The sequence below is a fragment of the Rhopalosiphum maidis genome, chromosome 3 (genome assembly GCF_003676215.2).
Source record: "Rhopalosiphum maidis isolate BTI-1 chromosome 3, ASM367621v3, whole genome shotgun sequence".
NCBI classification, from domain to species: Eukaryota; Metazoa; Arthropoda; class Insecta; order Hemiptera; family Aphididae; genus Rhopalosiphum; species Rhopalosiphum maidis.
In genome coordinates, this window is record NC_040879.1 from 6,896,698 (window position 1) to 6,912,910 (window position 16,213).

Genomic DNA, 16,213 nt, shown 5'->3' on the forward strand with positions numbered 1-16,213 from the left:
TTGAACACATATATATTTAAAAAAATAAAATGAGATAAATATAAATTTAACATTTTTCCAACAGTACAATACTCGTCAATACATTAATGCTGTAGCCAGTTTATAATAAATCATCGAGTGAATCATGTGCCGTGGCCGTGGCCGTTTCGGTTGCATATAAGTACTGTCCCGAATTAATGAATACAATTATGTCGGCCGGTTCGATAAATACGAGCTGCGTTCGTATATTATTAGGTATAATATATAGGTGTATAAGTAACATGTGTAATAATAATTTCTAAATATGTTTCATGTAATGTAGATCACTTGTAACACTATACAATCCTCGAGTAGTTCTATCTGTATACATTTCGTGTTCATTTTTATTTACATAATAATAATTCCACAATATATTTATTTCAAGTTTTAGGTACGACTTATTGAAATTACACAATATTTTGGAATAGTTGCATTCAGTAATTCGAGCATCGTTGAACAAAATAAATAATGATAAATGTAGTATGTGAACAAAATAAAGTAATTTGAAAAAAAAGATTATGATTAAATATGAATGATAAGGTACGTATAGGTTCAGTTCAATATAAAAGTAAAAAATGATTAAAATTCATAGAATAGCTTTGAAAACTATTAAAAAGCTTATGAAAAGCTACAGGTATTTGGATAATTGATTTTTTTTTGCTGAATAATATTTCATACAAATTTAAATTGTATTGATAACCTAGTGATTGATTCATTTATCGAAAAATATTCACTATATCAAAGTTTACTAATGTTTTTTAAAACAAATTTTTTACTTTACTTTCGGTAAAAATAAAATATTTTATATTTTTTTTGAATTTTTTGAATGACAACATATATATTTAATTTTATATTCTGAACCAGAATATTTTTCGAAGTATTTTGATACATACAAATCGAAATTCGGAAGAGTAGTTTATTAAGTTATAACTGTATAAGTATTTATAGTTTAGTTAAGTGAGGTAGTAGACCAACATTTCATACTTCAAAATATATTCCGCTTCAGAATATCAATTGCAAATGTATGTTTTCATTCAAAAAAGTAAAAAACTTAAATACCTAAAATAACAATAAAAAATATTAATTAAAAAAAAAAATGTTTTATTTTGATTGAAAATTATGTAAAATAAATATTTTCAAAAACATTAATTGATTTTGAATTAATGAGTGTTGTTCGATAAAAAAAATAGTTCTATATATAGATGTTGATGAATTTTATTAAAGTTATAATTAAAATATATTTAAATTAAAAAAATTGTGGATAATGATTAGAGTACGGGTTTTAAAGCATTTACTTTTTTTTATTATTCTTAAATGAAACTAAGAGTGTATACGTATATATCAGATGTAAATTAAATTTATACTAATTAGAAACAAATGAACTAAATTTTATTTTTGTATTTCAATGCTTTTTCGGATTATTTTATACATTTTGTTTGCTTGCAAGTAATATTCCGTAATATTTTTCCAAAATTTATTCTAAATAAATGTATTCGACATTGTTCAATCAATTTTATCTCGTTATGTTTAATTGAATTGATTGATTTATCGATAAAAGTAGGAACCTGTTTTCTTGACAACTTTGCAGCGTGTGTTAGTAGTCAGTTATTTATTTTTATAAATTATCTTAAACAGAATAAACTAATGGTTCAAATTTAATGCTTTTTTTAAGCTTTTTTAGAAGATTTGTAGATTATTATTGCTTTATTTTAAGTGCTATTTTCTCTAGTTGTCATTGCTTCAAAATCCGTAATCTAATACCCATAATGATAAATTCGAACAATCTTACCAATTATTAAACCAGGCAATAGACTACAGTTTTGTAAATAACGGAAAAAATTTCAACCAAGATTTTTAAGTTTTAATTAAATATTTTCTATAACATACTAAAAGTCCTCATAGATCGGATTGATGGTTATTTTTATAAGTTCATGAAAATTAAAAAAAATATGAGCTTTTTAAATATTTCAAAAATATATTATAAATAATAAGAAAAGTTTCAAATAAAAGTTGTTAATTAAACTATTTAAAATAAAAAAGTTATGTTGTATTTTTTAATTTAAACAAATATTTTGCAAGATATATTTGTTTAAAAATTGAAAGCTAAAAAATAATTAATGATTTTCTTTCTTTTTCTGTTAATTTTTTTTTTTACTCTATATTAAATATATTTTTATATTTTATGAACTAAAAGTGAACAATTTAATTATAATACAAATATCTTTTGAGATATTCAAAAAACTCACATTTTTAAACTTTCATGAGTTTATAAAAAAGCTTCAGTCTCGTCAATGAGGACTTTATAGTATGTTATAATATATTATTGTTTATTATAACTTTAAAAAAAAATTTGGTTGTGATTTTTTCCGCTATTTTTTTTTCTTCACCTGTCTTAAATAGAATATAATCAATTTTTGAATAGATATTTTAATTTCATATGTTGATAATTTGATATTTTTTCCAAATCTATAAAAAAAAAACATAATTTCATACAGCATATATTTTACTTATAATGTTATAATATAAATAAATTTCGTAGCTGTAGGTATTGTTTATTCGCATTATATTACAATATTAGCTTTTAGAAAAAAGAGCAAATGCCTAAGCCATACTAATTCATAGCTATATATAGCGATGAGCAAAAACGATTGTTATAAACCAGTATTTATTTAATACTTAGATATAATATTTAGTTAAGAACCATAGAGTGTATGGATATAAATATATAATATAGGTATAAATAATAATATTGAATAATAAACTATCGAAAATATCCATTATGTAATATTTTGTACTCAAATTACGAGTAATTGTAACGTATGAGTGCACCAGGATAAGTCGTCGAATATATTGTAGTTTATACTGGGTATAGTACAGGAGCTACCTATCTAACATAAAAAAAAACAATTTTAAAAGGAAATTATTTCTACAAAATGTTTTAAGATATCGTTTTGAATGACTTCTAAAATTATTCTACTTCCAACAATAATACAACACTCGGTAAATTATGTATCAGTCACCAATTTTAATCATTATACAAAATTAAAGTAAATTATTTTCAAACAATAATTTGACAGTCATATTCAATGAATATTAAAGACGCTGTTTTCAAGAAACTCGAAACGAAATGAATTCATAAGTTATGATACCTAGTAAATAATATTACTTATTGAAAACTGTAAGATGATTAGATGGATTATAACTTGGAAACATATTCTTACTAATAGGTTACTAAATTTTGATCAAAGCGATTCTTAATATTTGTTTTTTCAACTGGTATTTTATCATATTGATCATAAAAACAGAATTTTTTTATTATAACCATGGATATTGTACTAGTTAAAGGTATAACATATTGAATAAAATAAAAAATACCGTTATAGTAATTAAACATGTAAATGAATCAGAATCCGTTTTCAAAATTAAAACAATTTAACTAAAATTCAACAGTTTTGAAACTTGATTTTACATAATTATATGATGAGTGATGACTGCAATCCTATTAAACAAAATATAAACATAGGTGTATCTATCTAAAAGTGTTACGTACACAATAGTTTAATAGTCATCATGCAAGCATCAAACGAGGACATGAGGTGTCTTATAACCTAGTCCTATATAACCTGGTCTACACTAGTCTAACGCCTTAATGCCTATAATAACAGGTACTTACATTATCATCGCGTCCAAAACACGCAACAATAATCAATATTATATTGATAATATATACCTAATAATGTGAATCCATGAGTCGTCTGGTTGGTTTCCGGTATCTTGAAAACATATTGTTTTTTGTATTTTTTTTTTTTAAATATACAAGATATAATATAATATATTTTTTAAATTTATAACAATAGAATGAATAACATATTCATTTATTGCATTTTATAATATTAGTGATAATGTTATATACATATTATATTACTTTGATTAGATAATTATTAATTATTCAACGATACATTTTTTTTTTATTAAATATAACACACCATCCTTTATTCTTTAGACTTCGTTAAGCGTTTTTTTGTCGCTACAAGATTTGTACATTCACAATTTTTTTTTTTAGCCGATGACGGTATAGGATTAGGTACTATAGTTTCTAGTTGCTCCCCCGAAACCACCTTTACCTATATCAGTGGTTTTCAACCGGAAGTATATGGAAACTTTATTGATAGTACGTGATATGACTCTTCGTGAAAAAAATTATACTGCTTATAGATATTAATAATTTAAATTATGTATTAAGATTTAAGACATCTAGTTTTATGACATGCGTTCAATAGTCACTTAACCTGTTTATATAGTATACATAGTATATACTACTGATGACCTGAGTCTGTTTATATTTCTATCAATGAAAATTAGGATCTCCTTTTAATTTTTTACCTCCGTGAAAATTTTCAAAATTTTTAGTTTATATATTGGGATATAAAATGACCGAGAACCGTTTATCAGGAAAACTAAAATTTTCAGATAAAATATTCAAAAATGTATGTTATTAAAAATTATCAAGGTTTCATTAATACGAATAATACTTTAAATTAAATTAAAATATATATATTTAATATAATAAATATCTTGTTTGGGTTTTATTTGATTGTATGCAATGAATAAATAAAAACAAAATAAAATATAGTGTTATAAATGTTATAATATTGTAATAACTAATAAATCATTAGTAATATGAATAACATTAACTGTCTGCAGTATACTATTATATAAGTACCTACAATGACGTATGATGTATGATCATTATTATCGCATATAATTAATATTAAAATATATTTAGTTGTGTAGTATAATACATTTATACACAAATATCTAAGGCGGATTCGTATAGAAACTAATACATATGTGTCATTTATAAATTTATGACATTGATGCAGTGGCGCTAAAGTTGCTATATTTTACCAACTTGTTCAATTTTTAAAACGATAAACTCTCCACCACAAACATAATATTGCTATTTTCCACTAAATAGCATATAATAGATTCATCGTACCTCATAACTCACAATAATAATAACTATTAATAATTAAGTTAATTATTCCATTAGCTACCCGCAATAGTTCAATTGCATCGGATAAACCTACTACGGCTATATACCTATACGGTTATACGTTTGGCGCCTGTGCAGAGGTCTGATATAATATAAAATGATATTATTATTATTATATTATCCGTAAATTTATCTTACGTTTATACTACGCATCCAATCAACTATATAATAGCATATAGTAAATATAGTTTTATATTGATAATTTAAAAAAAGTCTAGAAAAATTATGTTTAATTTCGCTATATTTAGCTGTTTGTATAACGGCCAAGTGTGCACTGTATTTGAGTATATCGACACAAAAAATAAATAATAAATAATAACAGGTGCGATAGGTGCAGCATCTACGAGGAAAACGCAGTAGGCTGCGGTATATACGTTCTATATTATAATACAGCCGATTTCGTACCCATTCGCGGCTGCTGCACAAGTGCACAAAGAAAACGCGATGGTATAATATATATAATAATGATAGTAATAATGTACCGTACAAGCGTATATACACCGTCTAATTGAGATACCGTTGGCGGCGTGCGGCGTTAGTGTCGCACGCGTCGGGGAAAACCTCTTTTGGACGCGGTACCACGTAGGTACACGCTCGCGGAAAGCGGTTGTAAGCAGTTGGCTGACCGACAGCGACTGGGACGTTTGTCGCGCGGTGCAGTCATGTCCGTCCGGTTCTGAGCGATCGACGTGCCGGTCCACGTGGGTTTTTGCGTAAATTCAAAACGACGATGTCGACTACATTTATTCTCTGTCCGATGCCGGACGTTCGCGTCATATCGTTTTGATCGCAAAAAAAAAACAATAACAATAATAATAAAAACCAAAACAATTATTCGTATTTTTAGTGTAAAAAAAAAAAAAAAAATATTTAAATAAATAATAACGCACAACAACGATACAACGATATTGTTCTCGTTTGAATTTACTCGGGCTTTAAATTCCGTCAAAAAGTTTTCTTGCGTTACAGTATTAACTTCCTACCGTATGTTTTGTCGACCGTTTATTTCGTTAAAACCGATGATGTAGTATTATTATAGTCTAGTCACTGGCGTTTACATATTATTTTTAGTTTTTCACTGCTATATTATTGTGAAATTATATAACCGGGTTGTTCAGTGAAGAATTTAATTTAAAAATTACCTAAATTATTTAAATTCAATAAAACGGTTATTAGCAACATCGTTCGAATACAATTATGCGGATATACCGCCAATGGCATATCCGAGAGCAGTCGATGAAATAGCTGGCTAATATAATGGCGACGACCTAAATTTTTATTTACTACAATAATATATGAAAACCACTTTGAATTATTCATTCTGAGGTACTGCTATACTACATAGGTAAGGTAAAAATTATGGACATAATTAACTATATAAAATTATAATTATATTAAAAAAAATTATGTGAAAATTTTTATACGTTATTTTGCTCACGTTCGTCTGTTGTAGATTAATTTGCAGTATCTAACCTTAAAAATTGTATCTACAACAATTTTGTCTTAAATGCTTATAAATAATGTAATATGTCGTGTATAATTTAGAAATGTGTAATAATGTAGATTAGAATTTATTAAATTTTGTTTATTAGAATCGAATTATGATCAATTATAATTTGTAACCTAATTTCAACAAATTAATTATATTAGTATTTTACTTGATTCGGCATTGTTTCATTTGAGTTTGTCAACTCATTTCAATAATTTATTATATTTCCATTGTCCATTTACCAAGCATCCCCATTTTAGCGTATCTCTATAATCTGTATTTCTATAAAAGCCGATTTTTTTATTAATAAAAATTAAATAATAACTAGTCTAATCTATCATAGGATTTAAAATTGTAGCTAATACGAACTCATTAGAATAGTTCGATAAATCTATGATAATTGTATCATTCGTTTGTGTTTCTAACTTACTCTAAGAATATCAATTACGTGCAATTCTAAAGATACTCCATAATATGAAACATTTCAAATATTTTTAATTAAGTTGGTGTAGGACATATTAGGTAGGTATTTTAAAAAAACGTTTCAATGTTTCATCGATCGACCAATCATTTAAAATTAAACATATAATTTTTACCAAACAAAACTAAGGTCAATGTTTTTAAAATTGTTACAAACAAAAAAAAGTAAAAACTATTAAAAAGCTGAAAATAAACGTCAAATGTTTTGAACTATGTATTTCAAGTATTTTTGAAATTAAAAACATTTATAATAATTATAAACACATACATAGATTTCAAAAACTAGCTAACTATTATTATTATTATTATTATTATTATTCTTTTAGAATTTTTTATATTTATTTATTTTGCGTACGAGCTTAATAATGTAAAATTGAAATAACACCCTGCGTACTATACGCATGATTATAAAACAGATCTTATAGAAGCTATTTTGTAAAAGGTTTAATTGTTATATTCGTTGTATAAATAATATGTTAGTTAGATATATTTAGATTTAAATCTTAACATAGGTTAAATCAAAAGTTGTTTTGTTTTAATTATTTCTTCACAATATTTATATTATATACGCTTTCAACTTCGTAACACGACATAAGCAATACTACACAATAGTTATTTATATACATATACTATATAGTATATATTTACTGAGAGTATAATACATATGGTACCTAATCGTTTTCTTGACCGCGGTGATTTATTATTACTTAAGATGAGTGCTGTACTTAACATCAATGTTTCAGTATAATTCAGTTTTTTTCTTAATATATAGGTTTGAAATTTGTTATTAGGTCTTATTTAGGTATAATCGAACTATATAAAATATAAAGTAGCCATACAGGTACTCTTAAAGTAACAAACATCGTTAATTAGTATGTATACTTTTAAAATTATTATGAGCTTATTCATTTTTCAGATTTTTAAATTCTGAGTATTTACACCATAAAAATATGAACAACTGGTTTTTTATTTCAAGTGAATAGTTTGTAGGTGGTCGATATATTATTTAATTATAAATTGGTTCCTATTCGAATTTTATAAAACTTATGATTATTTTTTATTATTTAGTGAAAAATTATAACTTGTTAATGTATAATTTTTATTTAAAATTTCAGTCAATTTGCTTTTAAATTATTTTTATTTTGTAATTTTAGGTAGGTACCAAAAGTTGAAATATTCATCTAAGATAATATTATACATTGTTCTAATTATGTTGAAGCATTTCAACTACTTATAAAATATATATAGATATGCAACGGAAATGTTTTAAAGTTAAATTTGTCCATATAGAGTTAATTTGCTTATGATGAACTTTATTCTTTAACAGTGGATACACCCTTTATACGCTGTTACTAAAATTCAGTTAAAGAGATTTCAAATGGAAAAAGCTCTTAATGTTTTGACTTTATTATTTTTTTAATGCGTTTGAAGCTTACATTGACAGCTTTTTAATTTTTGTTGATATAGCTTAGCAAAAATAAATATATATACGATAATCATACTATATTCTATAAATAAATAACTGTTTGGTTACTAGTAAAAATTTTAACACAACTTAGTTTTTATAACTTTGAGATATAGAACTAGTTATAACCAAGACGTTATTTTGTATTTTAAGTAAATAAAACATTAACTATGATTGGATTATAAGGGATTAATTTCACCATATGAACATCATTTAAAATAAACCACGCTGAATTCAAAACTGGTTTCCTGATGTTTGTATTCAAATCTGGAACTTTATTTTATTGTTAATATGAATATATATTTTATAACTTGTTTTTTAGCATTTATTTGAAAATTCAAAGTAGTTTATAGACAATTTTAAAACGTCAATTGAGTATGACATTTCTTTCTGCTGCTAATCTATAAAATAATACCTTAATAAAATATTTTGTAATATTAAAGTAACCATAAATTATTTGATGCTGAATAGTTGGCAGACGGCCAGACGATATTGTTATTTTGATGGTTGAAGTAGTTTGTGTGCGAAAAAGAAACTTGTTTTACCAGAATGAATATATTAGAATTCCTTTTACGTTAACGCACTTTTAACTAGTAAAGAAATGTCGTTTATGAAATAATAAAAATAAAATTAATTTGATCGTTTTGTTTACTTCTGACAGACTGTGATCATTATTAAGAATCGACTAATAAATAAATTTTACAGGAACAAGTGTTTATGTCAGCGACAAACAACTAAAATTATAATTGATTTGAAAAATCTTTTTAAATTTTATTTACCGGTCATAGTAGTCATAATATTAGACTCTATAATAATTGATAAAAAGCAACTACAAAATATATTTTGCATTATAAACATTATGTACTAAGATACAAAATATGTTTAAAAATGCAGATTTTTAAATGGTTGTTAAATTTTAAATATCTAGATTTTTTTAATATCTAAACGTTCAGGAATATTTCTTCCAGCGAAATATGTATAACAATACACGAAAAAACTATGATAAATAGATGTATTGGTCCTTTACTCATTAAATACAATTAAAGAAAATAAATCACAGTTATTATTATTTTTTTTTTATACAGTAACTCAAGCAAGTAGATAATAATAAAAAGAATCAACACATTTTTATCAGGATTAGGATTGTTTTAGGTCATATTTTTACGTTCTTAGTACATATTGCATGCATATAAATGTGAACGCTTTTAATCTTAAAATTTCTGTAAGTATATATTTTATAATTTATTTTATTTCATGAAAACTTTTACTTTAATACACGTTAAAATGAGTACTGAATTAATAAGTAATAATTCTGCAAATTATAGAAATATTATTACCTACATTAAATAAACGAAATTACAGGGTTACTCAAATTTAAGGGCATAACCAATTTGTTTACTAAACTTAAATATTTGAGGAAATTGTTTTATGTTGAATTTTTAAAATATAGGTCAATCGATTAAATTATTCAGTTCTAAATGTTATTTTTTGGTAGATCAAGAAATAACTGAAAATATAAATAGCAAAATCTGTTCCATAAATTGAATATCATATAGGTACTATAGTTTTAAAATAAATATCTCGTTGTCGTTAAATAATAGTAATTCATTATCATTATTTAATTATTCATAGCGTACATTGTACAATCAATTTGAGTTTTAAGTATTGTAAAATATAAATAATATTATCTTTAAATTGTGTCAATATAATATTTTCAGAAAAAAATTTACTGTTTCATTAATTACATGTTTCTGTGATTAAAAAAATAAAAAAATTGTAATTTTCGTCGGGACGTTTATCATAACAAGCATGAAAAATCTACAGATTTGAGAAAAAAACCAATTTATATATATATATATATATATATATATATATATAATTAACATTTCAACAGATATAAAATACGAGTTGGTAGATATTTTTTTAGGGAAAAATCTTTTACAAAATGCTTAAGATCAAAAAGTTTAAACAATTAATTTCTTTTAGGAAATTATGAAATATGTAAATAATTAATACGTTTTATCAAACATATTATACACCAAAGAAAGTAACATGAATTAGTTTTGTTCAATACGTGTTTTTACTAATATCAGGGATGTTCGAAAATTTAAAGAAATCTTATGCATGTTTTGATATAAGAACCATATTTTTTGAATTTTTAACAATATACAGAGTAGTGAACAAACATCGACCGGGTAGATAATTATTAGGTTTTTTCGGAAGTAGTTCACTATCAATACGTATAGGTACAGCGGAATCAGAATATCGGGACGTATAACATAATATAACGTACATTTGCTGTAGTTAGGCATACCTGCAAAACATAATATTATAGAACTGTAGTAGGTACACTACCGTGTCGACTCCTGTACGCGGATTGTTTTATATACGAGCAAAAATGAAAATAAACCGAGATATTGTAACTCAACTCTTTATCCACCCGACGCCGCCGACACTCGTATCGTCGTCGTATATAATATCGTAAATATATGAAGGACAGATGTGCTTTTATAGCGTGATTGATGTGCTCATCGACATTATCCTAACGATCGTTATCGGCGTTATCGTTATTCCTATTGGCTATTATCTATTGCGTGTGCGGGGCACATATAAATATATACCCCCGTCTATTGTTGTTTACATGTACACTGGAATAATGCATTATATATACATACATATCTATATTATTATTATATCATATAATATACGCACGGTACATACACATATAATATTATTATCATCATCATTATTATTATTATTATTATTATTATTATATCTTTACATCTGCATAATTGATTTAGTTGTTGTCTGTAACGCGTTCATATTGTTTTTAAATGCGTTGATGATAGTTGTGCTAAAGGGTTGGTCACGGGCTCAGCCACTATATATATATACACGATTTTCTCTGCTATTAATGACGTTACATTATTATAATAATCACTGTCGGTCTCCAACACACAAATATTTATATATCTATATATGTGTATATATAATACACACACATATATATATATATATATATTATGTACCGTGTATATACACGCCACACTATGTGTTATATATATATATATACGCAACGCACATTATATTATTATGTACATAAAAGCACACAGTGGGCACAGTACCTACTTGACATCCGAATGCGTGTGCGCGCATACGAGTATATTATTTGTACGAGTGCTCGTGTGTTTGTACCTATACTACATACCTACCTACCTTCTATTCCAGTACATTTAGTATTATATTATAGTAGCGGCGACTCGCGCCACGTTTTAAATGCAATAATTGTTTATAGGTGTGTATGCATGTGTGTACTGTGTGTGTGCAGTCGCGTACTTACTACTCACTTTAGAAAACCTCAGAGGGGCCCGGAGCATTGGAGTCTTTAAAGAAGGAAAAAAAATCCTTATTGCTGCAACATATAGCTCTTTAAAACCCATCATCATTTTACCCTTTTTCTCTTGGTCGATAAAGCCATACATGGCCACTCTTTAATCGAGTATCCGACAGCCAGCCTTATTATTATTATTATTACTCGGTAGTATTACACCACTATAGTTGTTGTAGCAGTTAGTATAGTAGGTACAGCAGTATTATAGACAGTGTTAACAGTAGCAGCAATACCTACTATAGTACGGCCAGAATTGCGTATATTATTGGTATAATTGTAGGTTATATACACTTACACCTCTTGGTTTTATCCCATTGAATATAATAACACGTACATTTCACTCGTATGGGAAATAAATAAAAAATGTACCTATATAAAAGCCAATACGTCACGTATTTTTTTTTATTAATTAATAAGTCATTTTGAGATTTATTCGAGCTTAATATTGGACTCACGACAAAACACTAACGAGCTTTTATCACCTGCGGGAAACGGTTTTTGAGCCCGATATTCAAAACAATCAGAGATCCTATTCAAACTCTATACCGGAGTTGTTTATTCCCGAATTTGTTTAAATAAAATATATGATTCAATTACAACGAAATATTTTTCTGATTTTTAACCATTTCTACTGTGTATATATACTATATAAATAGGTAAAAATATTTAACTAAATTATGCACGTTTTTATAAAAATATTTTGACAAATTCGACCAACGTTACTACCAACTACTATGTATGTCTACATAGTACATACAACCTCATATAATAATACATTTTATATAAAAAAAAAAAATACTGATCAGGTCATAGGTAGTAATAAATCTTGATTAAGCAGTTGAATGATTTTTTTCCCCGTTAAACACTACACCGCATATTGATTTACAACTACGGAATAAATATTTAATTACATTAGTAATAGTAACACATATAGTTCTATTGCGATTTAATTATAAGTTTTGTTTTTTTTTTCTTATAAACTTTAAACTTATTTTTATACTTCTCTCAAATAATACAATAATTAAGATACGATACATCGAACAGTTATTTGTTTTAAAAGTATTTTCTGATATTAATATAATACACACCCTAAAACTAATAACTTTTTGATTAGGCTTAGAATAGTAAAAATTAATTTATTTTGCTATAGTTCTATATATTTGGTAGTATGGGGCAGGGGCGGCGGATATGAGGAAGAGGTGATCGCTCATACAGCGTTTTTTTTGTTGTTGTTATTTTTACATAATTCTAATGTTCTATAATAATTATAGAACATTAGAATTATTATTTATATTTTATACGTTTGCGCGATATTATTTTAATAAACTAAATACATATATTAATTGCAGCAATATAATTTTTTCATGATGGAAATCTCTCATAACTGATATTCATAATATATAAATATTTTTAGCGATACCACAAAAAAGGTCAGTGGCGTGCCGAGGAATTTTCAATGGAAGGGGGGATATATGTTAAAAATTTTTAAGTAATTATACATTTAAATGAATTATAGTGATTCAAACACAAAAATTGCTCAAAAAAAAAGCCCATTGGACAATATATCCCCCATCATTCACCCTGCGCACGCCACTGAAAAAGGTAGGTTATTAGTAATAGTCATTTAAAAACATATTTAAACTCAGCATCATTGAATTTATTTGAAATTCATTTTTCAGTTTTTAACGAATTTGTATTTAAACTTGTCTAACATAAAAATGTGACTAATATTTACTGACTAACTACGTGTTTATAAAAATTTAAAAATAGAACAAATAATAACATTAAAAATGCTTTATATCATTTTCGAGTAAATGTAATGAAACATTCAAATTAGATTTCAAAATAAATGTCGCGTTTTCGGATCCGATCGCGTGTTAAAGAATTATAAAATTATTGGCCTATTTATTGGCAAAATATTGTGAGTTCATGCGCGGTCTACCACCTGTATATAGTAGGTATTGTTGAATATTGACAGCTGACATAATATACGTGCGCGTACGAGTGTTGCAACGATAAAATGGGAATCAGAGACATTATAATAGTATAATGATAATGTAATTTACCCGCACACCTGTTTGTGATATTATCGCCTGTGTATTACATATAAATACGACTCCTCGTTGGTATAAATCATTCGACCGGTATGATCTGTCATGAAATACGAAATAATTAATATAGTATGCAATATTATGTTATGCATTTGAAGTCATATATACTCATCAATACTCATGTAATACACGAGTAGACGTATAATATATTTTATTTAAGATTTTTGTTTCAAATATACACATTTCGTTCCGTAAGTAATTAAAGATATTCAGATCAGCGGGTAAGGAATTTTATGTGCCCATATTGAAATCGTACGCAACTACGAGATTTGCGCGCATTTGAAATGTTACGATGTCAACATTATAATATATTATATAGTGTATCCATCAAAACGATATAATTATGTTGCAGACAATGTCATTGGGTTCCATCGTCTTATTAACTGCAGTTTGGTTAGCGATGTCCAAGGTATTGACCTGCGAATCGCTCCGCAACAGCGGCAGTCACCGGGGCCGTCATAAATACAAACGACGACAATTATATTCCGGGGAAAATAACGGCAACGCGCGCCTTCACCGAGACAACTTGCCGTTGCAACATAATCCGTCATTGTTACTGCTGGAGGACGATAACGAAGCAGACACTACTGACGTTACGTTCGAGTTGGACAAACCACGTGAGTGAATATTTTAAATTTATATTAAGTATGCAAAAACGTTTTATTATTTTTTATTTTTTTTATTAAAATTAATACCTTTTATGCGGATCCAGGCAGAGATAATATTTTTTTTTTATTTTGTAAACATTTTGGATTCTACGTGGAGGGATGAATATATTGGTTATACAACTATGAGTGTTTTTTTTATTATTATTATTATTTATGTGTCTGTCGTCACGTTTTGAAAATATTAAATAATGCTTCAATCTTAAACTTTGCGGGTGGTTTCTGATAGAAAATTGATTATAGTTTATACTTTAAAAGGGTCAAACGTAGAAAATTCCCAGGACTTTCTGAAAAAAACTTTTACTAATCAGGAAAAAAACTAAAATAAATTACAAAAAAACGGGAATGTTTAGAATCAATTTTTTTTTTTATTTTTTTTTTTTTGTAATTTAAAAACGAATATTGTTAAATATTTGAAACTTTACCTCGAACTTTCGCTAAATATAATATAAGCTTTTTCTAGTTATAATGTAATTTCAAAAATATTTTGAGCTTTATGTTCACATTTTACATTTTCGACTGTTATAATAAAAAATCTGAGTTTTTCTTATTATTTTCATAGGTAGGTAAAATGCTCTAAAACGTAATTCGAAGTTCCTTTTGTTGTTTTCATAGCTTAATTAAAAAATATCACAAATGTATATTCTCAATTTTCCATAAGCATCCGAAGTACAATTTTTAATAAAACTACACAAATTTAAAAAAAAAATTTTAAAACTTGACAATTTAATAGATGGTTTTTATTAAGTTCTTAAACTCAAATTAATAAAAAGTTTAGCGTAAAGCAAAAAGTTAAAACATTCCAAGCATTACTTAAATTATAATTTTCTATATTCCACTATTGTAAAAATGATAACGGAAAGGAAGATTCCAGTTCACTGAAATTCTCGGAAATTCCAAAAATGTTACTAAAAAAAAATAATAATTTTTGGTAATTATTTTTTTATTTTTTATAAACAGTCGTCGTCTTTTGGTTAATATACTTTTTATATAAGTACAACTATATTATTTAGTATATTTTAATCATTTCAAAACGTATTATAAAATCCTACCACACTACAGGGCAGTTATTAATTATTAGTTTGCTGTTTAAGTTAGATACAATTAATATTTTAAATAAAAAGAGTAATTTTTTCATAGTAAGTACCTATATAATGGCAATATACACTGCTCAAATACTGATGAAATCTTTTTAAGAAGTTTTTAGATTCTGAGAGAAATGAAGAAGATATAAACAAAAGATTAAATAGGTAATAAAGTCACACAAATGTTTTGTTGATTGATCATTGTTATCGTAACACTAGGCTTGCTAGTCGAGTTGCTACTAGTACTTGATATTAGATAAAATATTGAAGAAATAAAAAAGGCAGATTTATTACATAAATTGTATTAAATTTAAATTGAATTATTAATAATAGTTATAATAAATATATAGGATTAAATTATTATTTATATTACCTATCTATATATTAATGTTAGGTATTTATTTACTATTTTGATAGTTTTATTAATAAGATTAAATAATCAAGGAATTGTGA

General features: G+C 25.9%; 1 protein-coding gene across 1 annotated transcript in view; it reads left to right on the plus strand.

Annotated features, from left to right (window-relative positions):
* Window positions 1–5,706: 5,706 nt before the first annotated feature.
* The window catches only part of LOC113556136, a 156,965-nt gene continuing 146,458 nt past the window's right edge, over window positions 5,707–16,213 (plus strand). The window contains exons 1-2 of the mRNA XM_026960906.1: window positions 5,707–6,419; window positions 14,363–14,627. Of these exons, the coding sequence (XP_026816707.1) occupies window positions 14,366–14,627 (262 nt within the window). The 5' untranslated portion in view covers window positions 5,707–6,419; window positions 14,363–14,365. The remainder of the gene's footprint in view (window positions 6,420–14,362; window positions 14,628–16,213) is intronic.